Source organism: Pseudophryne corroboree, chromosome 2 (assembly GCF_028390025.1).
Source record: "Pseudophryne corroboree isolate aPseCor3 chromosome 2, aPseCor3.hap2, whole genome shotgun sequence".
NCBI lineage: Eukaryota > Metazoa > Chordata > Amphibia > Anura > Myobatrachidae > Pseudophryne > Pseudophryne corroboree.
Genome location: NC_086445.1, coordinates 186,383,479 through 186,398,745, shown reverse-complemented (window position 1 = coordinate 186,398,745; position 15,267 = coordinate 186,383,479). Strand labels below are relative to the sequence as shown.

The following is a 15,267-nucleotide window of genomic DNA, read 5'->3' as shown; positions in this document are numbered from 1 at the left end:
CTCTCTGAGCCTCGTGTAAGTGGCGCTGACCTTTTCAGCACCTAGGTCAGCAGAAAACTGCCTGCTTCAGCAATGGTTCTGAAACTCGACCCAAACAGGTCATATTTTGAGGATTTCTGTTTGTGGAAGAAAGTGGGATAATTACTGACCCAGTAAAATAGATGAACTCACCTGTGTAAGATTACAGAAATCCTCAAAACATAACCTGTTGGTGATACTTGAGGACCTTTATTTAAAGAGGTATATGAGCTGTATCCATGTAGTGCAGTGAATTGAATTTCAGCACCCTGGACAGCAAAGCTCTCCTTCACTGCATCTCTATTGCTGCAACTGTGTCCTGACTGACCCCTGTGGCACTTTGCTTTCCTTATTTGGTGAAAGGTTTAGCATAAGCTTAATAGCAGTAAGAATTACTGGTATAGGAATTACTGGGATTAGTTTTACAAGGCATATATCACTCTTTTAGTGCCTGTAGCTGCAGTCGGACGCTGTTGCCAGCAAGTGTAATGTTAGCATTTCTTTTGATTTCCTGAAGATTCCATTATACACTTAGAGGCGATTATATGTGAGAATTTAGGCTTTGGAATGATAACTGTAAAGGAATTATTGGAATATGTGGAAAGCATTATGCATGTATTTTAATTGCACAATAGCTAATACCATTACAATAGGCACATTGCAGTTGTGTTGTAATAATCTATTGTAATTATATTGTTGGGGATGAAAATAAGTGACATAATCATTTACAATGTGTGTGACAACTGTGACAGTCAAAAGAGCATTAGATCTATGTTAAATAATATAATTTTGTACTTAATTTGACTAATGTATCTATGATTGAAACATATAAATATATCTAGCACTGAATGCATCCTTATCCATGTAGGTTCATCTTATGTTCTAACACAGAAGATGGCGCTGTAGACCGACTGACAGCTGCATATTTTATCTCTTAAATTATAAATATATATATATATATATATATATGTGTGTGTGTGTGTGTGTGTGTGTGTGTGTGTGTGTGTCTTATTTCATTTTATGTTCTGTCTTTCTCTCTGTGCTCTTTTTTTGATTGTCTCTGGGTTTTCCCCACACAATACCATGCAGTGCCTCTGTGCCATTATCTATCAGACCTGTCTCTTTCTTCTTTCTTCTTCTCTGTCCTAATCAACAAGATTTAGTAAATAAAAGTGTAATTGTACCACCAGCTTTTGTTGAAAGGGGCTGGTCCAGAATTACACTTTGAACCGCCAAGAATTCAGATATTCTGGTCTTTGCAATCTTACCAAACATAGGGGATGATTCAGAGGTGTAATTGTACCACTTCTGCGTCTTTGTACACACACAGTGGCAGAGTGAAAATATGTAAAAGCCGCAGGAGGCATCTTGAGTTAAAAGATGACCACTGCAGACTTCTGTGATCTGCTGCTGCATCTAAGGACCCAGCATCGGATCAGCTAAGTGACCATTGGACATCTGAGTAACCCTCAGGTTACGCAGGATGTTCGATGTAATCACGCTGCAGAGGCTAGTAAATCTGCAGTGGACGATGCAGACCCTGGCCTTAGCACACCTACAAAACAGATATGACTCTGTTTTATCAAACACTCCCATTCACCACCCCCGCCCTGCTTTCAAACAGCTGCAGGCTGCCAATCAGGCTATGGCCTCCAGGGCACTGCGAGCGATCTCACAGAATGAGATCTGTACATATTTGATTATTTATTACCAGTTATTTATATAGCGCACACATATTCCGCAGCGCTTTACAGAGAATATTTGTCCATTCACATCAGTCCCTGCCCCAGTGGAGCTTACAATCTATATTCCCTACCACATGTACACACAGACACATTCATGCTAGGGTTAACTATTTATGTATTTTTTGTTGGGAGCCAATTAACCTACCAGAATATTTTTGGATTGTGGGAGGAAACCGGAGTACCCGGAGGAAACCCACGTAAGTACGGGGAGAACATACAAACTCCACACAGATCCATGGTGTGCAGTGCGGAAGCTGCATATACCCATATTTAAAACCATCAGAGATTGAGTTAACGTACATCTCTGAATCAGGCTCATAGTAGTTTATTTTCTCAAACTTTAAAAAAAATAAGACTTTAGTATGTAGTTTTTTTTATGAACCAAAAAATATATGAAAATATTTTTTATCTGTTTAATGATTAAAGCATTTTAAATTTCAATAAAAGTTTACTAATTTTCTGAATTTATTCTCCCACTCTGCTTCACAGTCTGCAAATTGTTCTTACCAAAATATTTTCATAATTTTTTTTTTAATTATCTATTTTATTACAAATTATCTAAAATGCTTAAGCAGCATACCATTATTTATTATACGTAATTTCTGAACCACATAATCTCTAGACCAGTGTTTCCCAAACTCAGTCCTCAAGGACCCCCAACAGGTCAAGTTTTCCAGGTTTCCTCACAGAAACACAAGTGAAATAATTTGCTCCACCTGTGGATCTTTTAAAATGTGTCAGTGAGTAATGAGTAAACCTGTGCACACTTGGGTAACCTGGGAAACGTGAACTGTTGGGGTTCCTCGAGGGCCGAGTTGGGGAACCACTGCTCTAGACCCACAATGTGCCTACTTTTCTACTAAGATCATTACAATGTAGTCTTTTCAACTTTTTAGTTTTTTTTACTTTAGCTTCGTTGATGGCTTAAATGCATCATGAGAGTGTGGTGATATCAGGAGATTCTTCATCACATGTGATATTTTTGTGTGTTTGAAGTCTACATGGGTCAAATTGTGCCTTTACGTACATGGATCATATTTGTATAGCTGCTCGCAGGCAGGTATACTAGTGAAAATGTAGTAGGAGATGTTAAACACCTCCTTGCTGCATTTGCAATCCCAGTGTTGCGACCGCGTCGCAGCCTGGGATAAACATTGCGACCTGCTAACTGAGTAAGCCTCAGCTTACTCAGGCTGGCTGTTGCAGGGGGCCTTGCGAGGCAAAGAAATCTGCGTCTGAGATGCAGACCTTGGCCTCATCACTCCCGGAAAACTGGGGCGACTTCCTGAAAAGCTGGCTATCTCTACCCCCGCCACCAAATGCCTGTCAGTTAGGATGGGTCAGGCACCTGCGCAGTTTCCCGATAATTAGGAAAATGCACAGAGGATTGCACAAGCAATCCATGTGGAATGAGGGCCCTAGGCAGTATTTAGCAAGGATTGCCCCTGATCTACCCAACTTTTACTATTTGCCAGTGCAAATTACTATGGACCTGCCATCTCCACCAAGTTGGTTAACTTACCTATGCACTTTTCTAGAAAGCTTGGTACCCATTCAGAAACATGTACATAGGAAATCACAAAGCAGAATGGGCCTGTTTCAGAAGTGGATACAATTCCCATATTTTCACGCATAACCAATGATATGACTGCTGTGCAGCGCCTGAGCCACACTGCCCATGTGCCACGATGGTCTTGTGACATCAGTGGCAGTGTGGATTTCGACGCAGTTTGATTGACAGATAGTTTGGGGGAGGTAATAGGAAATGCCGAATAAAATTCAGGCATTTTGCAACTGTTTTGGGGCCGTGTCGTGGCGAGCGACTGTATCCTTGGAAGCTATTTTACTGGCCCCAGCAGTTTAGTGACAATAGACATCCTGAACAATAATAGGGTTGCTCAGAGTTCCAATGGTGTGACCGATTTTCATCCGATGCTGCCTCTTCGTACGCATCTGAGAAGCCAATGGTGGGTGTCTCATTACAGAAGAGGCTTCCTGTGACTTTTTCATATCTTAACAGATCTGCGGTGTATGAAGAGGCAGCAGAGACCTGATTTGCGCCCACCTCTGAATTGGGCCCAGTGCGTGCAGCAGCAGCAGCATTATTATATATATTTTTTCTTTTTGCACTTTCTAAATTATCTTAAATGACTTCTGCTCGTGACCTTAAGGGCCGGATTCAAATGTGTTCTCCCTCCTCCCGGCTACAATCGCGCCCGCAGGTGGTAATCTAATGTTACTGCCGATGGGCGCGACAAGATCATTTTTGTAAAGAGACCTGTTTGTGCGCCCAAATGGGTCTTTTTACGATCGCGCCCATTAGTTTAGTTAGGTGCTTTGCGCGCCTAAACCCGCCTATAATGGGCGCAATCAGCCCGATAACGGGGGTCATAGAATATTGCCCCTTTACCTCCTGTCACTTTAGACAGGAGATAGGGGGCACGTTAACATTTGAATCCGGCCCTAAAAATCTATTCATTGTAGAAGAGTAAGGATTTTTTAAACCTGTACAAAGATCTTATTGGCCTAAATAAACATATTCATTTGTTGTTTTTACATTTTGTTGAGAATTTAGCATGATTCAGGTTTCATTTTTAGAAGACCAAAAGTTGCTGAGACTGAGTTATTGTTTAGTAATGAAAATGTAACATAAGACTATTAGCTTTGATGTATAAAGCAATGAGTAGAGTGGATAATTTGTCCTTAGCAACCAATGAGCTGTGAGGTAGCATTTATCAAGTATGTTGTATAAAATGATAAGTAAAAGTTGATTGGTTGCCATGGACAACTTCTCCAATGATTCACTTCACTGTTTTCACTGCTTGATAAATCAACCCCTGTATCACCAAAGGTTTTTTTTTTTAAACCCATTATTATAAGTGCAAAACATGTCAGACAATAAATAAGATGCTAGAAATTGAATCAGTAAGGTCTCTTCACTCTTTCAATATTAAGTTCAGGACATACCTTAGTACTCAACCACAATATTATTATTATTTTAATTTAATTACATAGTGTGGGCATATTCGCCATTACGTTACTATGTGCAGCTGTTACACATGACTTCAAAGTTTCTCCAGAGTATTCACATTGTTTTGTTATCCAGTAATATTGGGCCTCATTTAAAGTTAGGAGGAAATGCAGCTAGTGCATCCTACGAGTTGGTTTTCTCAGTCTCACTGACAACTTATCATAGGTTCCAAAGAAGTCTCTTCGGTTTTGTTGGTCCTTCTTTACTGGTTACAGTAAATGCCATCTCAAGATGGTATTACCTAGCGGCAAAAAGCTTTTCTGTACTTTATAAATTGACCATACACCACAGTCCCTGATGCAGACTATGGGGGCATGGAAAGTTTAAAAAATTAAAAGGACCACAAGAGAAACCTTGCTAAAGAAAGGTGATACTACTGCTTGATAAATATACCCCTTAGTATTGAAGGGGAATGTGTTCTTGTTCAACTCTAAATTACACTGCTAAAATAAAGCTTTCTGTATGCGTGCGCTATATGTATTAACCAACATCACATTACCTGCGTGTAACATAACCCCTTACATCACAACTTGCTTTGTTTAGCTTTGCTCATAGCTGTAACGGAGCACATTATATAGAGAGTAGTCACACAAAGGAATATTACATTGTGAGTAAAAGAGACATATCAAGATTAGGAGGCCTCCAGAGTGGGGACAACGAAAAGCCACCAGTTTCCACGCTTCCTATCACACAACTTTTGTTGCTAATTAGTAGCGGAGAAAGCCAACACTGCTGGGTTTAACCTGACAGTGATACCAAGCATGTGTAAACTTTGTTCATGCAGACGCACAGACGGTGTTTGACAGGGTGGACACTAGGACCTCCTTTCCATAGTGGGAACAGTGGTTCCGGGAACTGGCGCTATCTGAAGCATCACTTCCCACTGCCATTTTTCGCAGTTTCATAAATGTACAGTACAGTACAGTAGTTCCCTATACTGGTGGGGCATATTAGGACTGCGAGGTGTGTGTGAGATATCAGTGATGTCAGTGGAAAATAATAGTTCAACCTAAAATAAGGAATGATGACTAGACCTTTAGATGAATGCAGTCCCGGCCTTAAACATCCACTCCAGTTCTCCTTCAAAGCATCAATAATTATGTTCAGAAAATATCATCTGGCCATTTCCCCACATGTTGCGTGTTGCCACCCACTCTTTATATATACAGTAGATTGGTAGACTCAATCTACCTTCAGCTGCCCGGGGGCAAAAGTTTGTTATAACATTTCCAAGGGATCAGACTGGCCAAGATCAAAGGGATAAGATCTGGATGGAACCAAGCAGTCTAAACAGAAAGTGCCTGACACGGCCATTTAATCCCATTGCAGCAGCAGAAACAGTGATACATGTCTGTTCTGATAGCAGAACATTTGCAATAAGATGGACCTTGGAATCAGGCCCTATTAAAGATTTTAAATTGAATTTCTTTTAGGGAAACCTAGAGGTAAGGTTCTGTCATCCACAGATGTGATATCCACTTTCCACTTGTCAAGTCTGATTAAATTCTCTTTAATTTGGTGTCTGCAGAATCCTTTGCTATTTGCCAAATCCTTTAATATTGCATTTGTGCATCTCCAGCTAATATACTACCCTGTTTATATCAAATAAGTATTGACCATATATTACATGGGGTTTACGGCTCAGCTCTCCTATTTCCCAGCTTTATTAACAATATCCTTGGATACCCCAATTCCTTTCTTAAGCCCTATTTAAATATAGTTGCCCGTTTATGAAAGCATAAACACCAATGCAATGTATAACTGTGACTGTTTTGCACTAGGCATAGATTATTATATAAACCTGTTATTTTCTTGCTATCTCCCTTCATATACTTGTATAAGATCCATTGTGATGATTTACAAGTAAATAATATGAATTGTTCTGTTTTCTCTACAGGGCTTAAAATAAGAATCGGACACAGTTTTCTTACCTGAGTTTCATATTTGTCTCTCGAACTATAATGGCATGTCTACATGACACTCGTACACCTTCTCCCTCCTTTGCCAGCCTGTTGTCAGATGGACCAATTAGACGCCTGGACATTGATACACCACCTGGCTGCACCCCAGAACAAGAACTGACCCCCACACAATGTGTACTGCGTGATATGGTGCGAACAGAAGTTGCACTTCCCAATGAGGACTCTTCATCTCCCCTTACATACAGTGTGCCCCATGATCCACAAGAGCCTGAAGACAGAGGTGGTGGTGTCGGAGCAGCAGGAGGCCCTGGAGAAGACAGGCCATGTAGGGCGCTCGGAGAGGGCCGCATGCAGTGTCAAGCTGGTGTTGGGTTCTTGGGTGGACTTTTTGGCTGTTTGAGGCCTGTTTGGGCCATGATTGGAAAAACCTATTCTACTGAACACAAGCAGCAAGAAGGTGGGTTAAACTGTATTTAATTTGGAATGAAACCTAATGCAGAGAGCAGGACCGGACTTGTAAAAAATAGCACACCTCAAAAACATGTGCCTGAAAAAAATCCTAGAAAGGACAAATAAAGGCTGACTGTAAACTCAGATTAACCATTTAACTGGCATGATCAGACCACATGTGAACCCACTGTGTCTCCCAGCCTTTGATGAGGAGATCTGTTCTGCAGATGTGCATAATATAATATTTAAATATTTGAAAACATACTTTTTAAACCATATTGAATAAAATACAAAAAAAAATGTTATGAACAGTTTTGAAGGGAAATATTGTCGGTTAAGTGGTTAAAAAAGAATGATAGTGTAAATCAGAAACCTGTAAATGTATATATCAGACAGAATTGGGGAAGTTGCAAATAGTTTGAGAACAGTTAAAAAAACATTTGTTTGGCTGATTCTGACACCAAAAATCAGTGTTTGGCATGGAAACCACTAAACACAAAAGACACAAAAAATATACATGACAAATACATGTACTGTAAGTGGTGAAATCGAAGTCCCACACATAGGGCTGATTCAGAGATAGACGCAATTGCGTGTCTGTACGTAGCAGACGCAGTGTCTATCTGGTCTGTGCACGCGCACTGGGCGCAGTGCGCGCGCACAACCCTTCTTCTAGTGGCCGCACTGGAAGGATGCAGCCTCAAGATGACTGACAGCGGTGAGTGTTCAGGGGGCAGTGTTTCGGATGCTTGGCGGCCAAAACAGGGGTGTGTCACAAACGTTTTTGGGGCAGCTGCTTGACGTCACATGCAGCCGCTCCAATAGAAAAAATGGCGGCGTACCGCCTGTCAGCGCAACCTCTAATCGATGCATCCGCAGCGCCACACACATGCTTGGCGGCTCCCGGCATGTGAGGAGATGGACGCAGTTCTTGCTGCGGGAAGCAAGATCTGCGTCCATCTCTGAATAACCCCAATAGACTGTAAGCTGTCACGAGCAGGACCCTCTTCCCTCATGTGCTTTTCCGTCCTTCACTTATACCATAGTTTCTCCTTGCCACTGACTACAATGGCACCAAACCTTTGGGTTTTGCCGCCCTGCTCCTTATTTGGGTATTATGACCACTGGTGCAGCAATGTTTATACACCTTGTCCATGTCATGTAATGCTCTGTACTGTAAGTCACTTTATTCTTGTTTTGTTCTCACTGTTTATGTACTCTGTCAGGCATTGTGGACACCTTGCCATGCCATACAGATAAAGGGTAATCATCATAAACAATAATAATGCTACATTTTTAATGGGAAATTAGATTTTTCTGCAGCAGGGGTACATTGGTTTCCACAGGGAAACATCGGGGTGTAGAGATGGATCTTGATCCAGGCACCAACAGGCTAAAGCTTTAGACTGTCCCAGGATGCATTGGGACCTCCTCTATAACCCCGCCTCCAGGCACTGTGAGCTCAGTTTCGAGTTGGTGCCCTGCAGCAGCAGGTCACTTAACAGGGGGGATGCACTGGGCAGCCCTAAAAAAGCTTTATTAGAAGACTTCAAGGGCCACAGCACTTTTATGTCAGGGTGACATTCTGTGCTGCGGCTCCGTCACCTCTCCAGCGGCGTCACATACTTCCGCTAGCTCAGATCCCGGGTACTTGCGGCGGGGATGCTCCGGCATTGGGCACACGGTCGCAGCGCTCTCCTGGTTCGCGTGGCTGCTACGAAAGGAGGAGGTAAGAAGGTCCCCCAGGTGGGACCCGCCATTAATCGCGTTCAGATTGCAGTTAAGGGAGATGAACTGCGTCGCTGGTGTGGACACTGTCACCGAGCAGGGACCCCACTATATCCACCAGGACATAGGAGTACAGGTCGGGTGAACTAATGCCCACTTTAATAAGACTCCATAGTACCAGGTGGTGAGGACCAGCTTAGGGGAGATGGCACTTGACCTTTAGCCCCTCCCCCCGGCCCAGGGCGCCATCTACTGCTCGTGTTCCCACCCTGGAGCTGCCTCATACTCTCCCTCACTCCCTGACTGAGATGCTGGACGCCATCTTCTAAGCATAGCTGCTGCTGGTCTCCGGGACTGCAGGGCAAGGTCTCCCCTGTAAATCCGCCTGTACATCAGCGCTGTGATTTTACAGACACTTAAGTATTCTACATGTCAATATAAAGACAGCGTTATTTAAGAACAAGTGTACCTGTGCCAGAATATATTGTACGAGTATTCTGATATATACATCCGGTCTCAGTCCGTGCATTGTTATATATAATATACATGTACTAGTCCAGTGCAGTTTTATTGTCTTACTAAAATAATTATCTGCATTGTCACTGTGATTGTGTGTGCCTGTATCTGCTGTGTGGATTTCACTTTCAGTGTATCCCAGCTTTATCTATCACTGTATTCTGTACCCTAAGGGACTAGGTGCGTCTCATAGTGCTTCACAGTATTTACCGTTAAGTGTATTCTACTGTGTTCTCCGTCACATAATACCGGATTTATTCGCTGGTGTTGTGTACTGTGTATGCAGTCACACAGTACCGGATTTATTCACTGGTGTTGTGTACTGTGCACGCTGTCACATAATAGGGAATTTATTCGCAGGTATTGCACTCTGTCTGGCTGTATCGTACTAATACGCTCTGCTGTTGCATCTCCGAAAATGTCTAACAAAAAGGGCAGGAAATACGGGGACACTCCTGCATCATGCAGCGCATGCGCCAAGGATTTGCCTGAGGGGGAAGTTTTGTATGACGGTCTGTATACTTCGTGCCATACATCTCCCAGTCAGTCCGCAGCTCCTGTAACCAATCAATAGCCACCTTGGGCGGTTTTCTCATCTATGCTAAATACGCTTGAGACACGACTTGCACCCCCTATGGGACCTCCAGTGCCATTACAGTCACATATTGTCCCTATAGTAAATCCGCCTTGGGTGGATAATTTGTCTACCCAGTTGCAGCAATTGAATCAAGTTAGACATAAGACTTCCCCAAGTCACTCTCATGTCACGGGGTCATCTAAGCAGGCTACTTCCTCCTCACAATCCACTAATCTCTCAGAAGATTCTTCTGATGACGATGGGGAGCATACTGATCCGTAAAATACTGACACAGCTGCTTCTGATGAGGAATCTACAGCACAGGTTGATGTCCCTGACCTAGTGGTTGCTATTAAGCAGATCCTGCAAATATCAGATGACGATGAGGATTCCACTACGGTGTCTAAGAAGCCTGATAAGTTTAAACGTCAGAAGGTAACTAAAACATTATTACCGCATTCAGACCATTTAGTGGACATACGACGAGAACCCTGGATTACTCCAGGGAAGAAACTCTCCCTGTCTAAATGGATGGTAAAATTCACAGCTGGTGGATTTCCATGTCACCCGTCTGGTGGTGTCATCCATTCTGCCTGTCATCACTGTCACCTCACTGAAGGAACCGACAGATAAGCGTGTGGAGGGATGCATTAAGTCTATTTACTCCCTTACAGGTGCTGTACATAGACCCACTATGGCAGCCTCCTGGGCGGCAAAAGGTATTGAAGCATGGGTTCAGGCATTAAAGGATGAGTTACCCCGGATATATCTGACAATGCCAGACAATTCCTGTCTCATATTACCACCGCCGCCTATTAAATACAGGCGGCGTCCTCTGAGGCAGGTGTATTGGCAGCCAAGGCAGCAACTACGTCCATCCTGGCTCGCCGTATTCTGTGGTTGAGGTCATGGAAGGTGGACCTGGACTCCAAAAAGACCTTGGAGGTTCTCCCTTTTAAGGGAGACATCTTATTTGGGAAAGACCTTAATAAAATTGTGGCTGACTTGGCGGCTGCTAAGACCGCCTTTCTCCCTAATACTACTCTTTCTGCACAGAAGGCAAAAGGTACCACATTTCGCTCCTTTCGACCTCAAGGGAAAGCAAAGGTCAGACATACCTGAGACAATCTCGTGCTTCCTAAACCACAAAGTCTAAGGCTAAACAATCCTGGGCAGCCCGTCAGCCTGCTTCTAAACACGACAAGCCTGCTGCATGACGGGGCGGGCCTCTCCCTGGGGGACCCCAGGGTGGGAGGCCGACTTCTGCGATTCACCCAGGTCTGGTTAAAGACCACTTCAGACGTGTGGGTGTGAGAAGTTGTCTCTCATGGGTACGCAGTCTCTTTCAAGAGACGTCCCCCTCGCCAGTTTTGCACCACGGTTATCCCTTCGGATTCATTAAAAGTGCAAGCTCTTCATTTGGTTGTGTGTCACCTCCTGGATACAGGAGTGGTGGTGCCGGTACCTCTGTCCCAGAGAGGCAGAGGATACTACTCAACCATGTTTCTAGTACCGAGACCCAATGGGTCTTTCCGACCCATAATCAACCTCAAATCACTGAACAAGTTTGTGAGAGTGTCCAAGTTCCATATGGAAACACTGCGCTCAATTGTACTGGCCATGGAACCTGGAGACTATATGGTATCCCTGGATATACAAAATGCTTACCTGCATATACCTATTGCCATATCGCATCAGCAATATCTGTGGTTTGCTATTGGCAACCTCCACTATCAGTTCCAAGCTCTGCCATTTGGACTGGCCATGGCTCCTCGGATCTTCACCAAGGTTATGGCCGTGATGACGGCTCATCTCCATCCGTCCGTATCTGGACGACTTGCTGATTCTGGCAAACTCCCACGGTGTACTCCTCAGTCATCTGCAACTGACGGTAAACTTCCTACAAGCCCACGGGTGGCTCATCAACTGGAAGAAGTCCTCGCTGGTCCCAGCTTAACAGCATGGTACACCTGGGGGCACTGCTGGACACACACAGTCAGCGGCTGTTTCTGTCTCCAGAGAAGGTCCTGAAGGTTCAGGACATGATCAGATACTTCTTGTCTCGCCCAAGAGTGTCGATACACTCGGCGATGCAAGTACTAGGCCTAATGGTGTCGGCTTTCAACATGGTAGAGTACGGAGTACGCTCAATTTCATTCCCGCCCTCTGCAGAGGTTAAGCCTTTCCAAGTGGGACGGCCTACCTCATGGGATCAGGTCTCACATGGTCTCCTTGACTCCGGAGGCTCGTCCGTCGCTGATCTGGTGACTACAGGACCAGCAGTTGAGCAGGAGCCATCCCTTCTGGGTCCTACTGACTATGGATGCCAGTCTGAGGGGCTGTGGCGCGGTGTTGGAGCAACACTGTTTCCAGGGTCGGTGAAGCAAGGAGGAATCACTCCTCCCGATAAACATTCTGGAATTGCAGGCAGTGTTCAATGCTTTGTCTCTCGCCCTGCCTCTGCTACAGAACAGGCATGTTCAAGTACGGTCAGTCAACGTCACCTCAGTCGCATACATAAACCATCAAGGCGGCACTTAAAGCCGCATGGCAATGATGGAAGTGTCAAAAATCCTTCATTGGGCGGAACGCCTTCTGCCGGCAGTGTTCATTCCGGGAGTCCTCAAGTGGGAAGCTGACTTTTCTGCAACAAGGCCAGGACTTAGACCTTCAACTGGCCTCCCTCACGGTTCATATCTCTGCCTTGTCAGTGTGGTTTCAGAGAAAAATGGCATCTATTCCTGATGTTCATACTTTCACTCAGGGTGTTTTATGGATTCAGCCTCCCTATGTCCCTCCTGTAGCTCCATGGGATCTGTCTGTTGTCCTAAATGCCCTGCAAGAGTCTCCATTTGAACCTCATGAGTCAGTGGATCTTAAATGGCTCACGGTCAAGGTTCTGTTCCTACTGGCTATTGCCTCTGTTAGGAGGGTGTCAGACCTAGGCGCTCTGTCCTGTCGTCCACCCTTTCTGATATTTCACCATGACCGAGCGGTTCTTAGAACTTGCCCTGGTTATTTGCCTAAGGTGGTGTAATCTTTCCACCTTAACCATGAGATTGTGGTTTCGGCCTTTATCTCTTATGATTTGTCCTCCAAAGAGCGGTCTTTGGATGTGGTAAGGGCTCTCCATCTTTATGTGGAGAGGACTGCCTCTATCAGGAGGTCAGATACCCTTTTTGTACTTTTTAGTTTTCACAAACGTGGCTGGCCTGCGAATAAGCAAACCTTGGCCAGATGGATTAGAATGGTGATTGCACAAGCCTATGCGCAGGCTGGACTTCCAGCTCCTCTTGCTATCAAAGCCCATTCTACTCGGTCTGTTGAACCTTCTTGGGTAGCCCGTCGAGGCGCGTCCGCTGAACAATTGTGCAAGGTGGCTTTGTGGTCCTTAGTGAACAAGTTAATTAGGTTCTATGCCTTTTAATACTTTCACCTCCCAGGATGCTTCCTTTGGACACCGGGTTCTCATACCCGCTATGGCGCGTCCCCTCCCATGAGGAACTGCTTTAGGACATCCCCAATATACTCCGCTGCAGAAAAGGAGATTTATGGTAGACTTACCATGGTTAAATCTCTTTCTGCAAGGTACATTGGTTCCACAAGGCGCCCACCCTGACGCAGCTAGTTTCTATGGGTTTGTAGGGCATTAGCCGCTAGTCCCTTCTCTTGTTGTGAGAACGTGGTTCTATGTGACTAACATCTACCTTCTCTTTTACCTGCTCCTGCATTGGACTGGTTAACGAAACGGAGCTCACAGTGCCTAGAGGTGGGGTTATAGAAGAGGCCCCAATGCATCCTGGGACAGTCTAAAGCTTTTGCCTGTTGGTGCCTGGATCAAGATCCATCTCTACACCCCGATGTTTCCCTGTGGAACCAATGTACCTCGCAGAAAGAAATTTAATCATGGTAAGCAGAGCCGGCCATAGGCATAGGCAAAATAGGCAATTGCCTAGGGCATTTGATATGCCTAGGGGCATCAGCAGCTTCTGCTGATTAAAATGATATGCGGCATGCCTATATTCTGTGTGTAGCATTTCATATGCAGATACAGCCACAGTCGCACACAGTATATAGGCATGCCACATATCATTTTATTCAGCAGAATCTGCTTGTGCATCCTAGCCACATAGCAATGCAAATAAGATGCATTTTCATTAAAATAATGTGCCCGACGTTAGCATTGAGGCAAGATTTATGAGGACACATCTGTATCCAAGCAGAGGCAGAGGTCACAGTGTTAGTGGCAGTGTGAGTGCTGTGTGCATGTGAGTGGGTTGGTTGTGCAGTAGTGTTCAGAATATGTGTAAGGAGCATTATGTGTGTCATGTAAAAATGCATTAATAATGTGCAACATATGTGTAAGGGGTACTGTGTCATTATGTGTATAGGGGACTAATAATGTGCAGCACATGTGTAGGGGGCACTATGTGTGTCATTATGTGTATAAGGGCATTAATAATGTGCAGCATATGTGTAAGGGACATTATGTGTAAAAGGGCATTAATAAAGATTGTCATAATGTGTAAGGCGCATTATGTTTATAAGGACATTAATAATGTGTCTCATATGTGTAAGGGGCATAACTGTGTGGCATTATGTGTATAAGGTGCTCTACTATGTGGCATTGCGTATAGAAAGGGCACTACTGTGTCCTCTAATGTGAATAAGGAGCAATAGGGTGTGGTGTAATGTGAATGTGAATAAGGAGCAATTCAGTGTGATGTAATGTGAATAAGGGGCTCTAATGTAACGTTTATAAGGTAAAGTGATACTACTGTGCGATGTAATATGAATTATGGACACTATCGCATGAATAAATGTGACTAAAGTTGCAGTACTGTGTGGCGTAATTGGAATTGGGGTTACTATTGTGTGGCCATGCCCCTTGCCAGTAAAAACACACCCCTTTTTGGTCTGTGTGCCAAATGTGCAAACTGTTCCTATTTAAAATATAGGGGGTACAAACACCAAAATAAGGACTGCTATGGATGAGGGGTGGTGGTGCTGGGAAAGAGGTGCAAGGTCAGAGGCGGAACCAGCGATGGTGCTAGGGGGCACCAGCGGTGGTGCTAGGGGGCACCATCTAAAATTTTGCCTAAGGCATCATATTGGTTAGGGCCGGCTCTGATGGTAAGTCTACCATAAATCTCCTTTTTTTTTTATTATTTAGGTCAAGTCAAAGTGTAAATCTACAGAAGGAACTAATATGAAAACTTAATATGATTTAAAAAAAATGATCCAAACTATGGTTGGTTGGTTGGTTGGTTGGTTGGTTGG

General features: G+C 44.1%; 1 protein-coding gene across 2 annotated transcripts in view; it reads left to right on the top strand.

The window, feature by feature from the left end:
- MAP3K12 (mitogen-activated protein kinase kinase kinase 12) overlaps window positions 1–15,267 on the top strand; it is a 217,806-nt gene that overhangs the window by 137,926 nt on the left and 64,613 nt on the right. For both annotated transcript variants that reach the window (XM_063952144.1, XM_063952145.1), the window contains exon 2: window positions 6,692–7,173. In XM_063952144.1, the coding sequence (XP_063808214.1) occupies window positions 6,756–7,173 (418 nt within the window). In that variant the 5' untranslated portion in view covers window positions 6,692–6,755. The remainder of the gene's footprint in view (window positions 1–6,691; window positions 7,174–15,267) is intronic.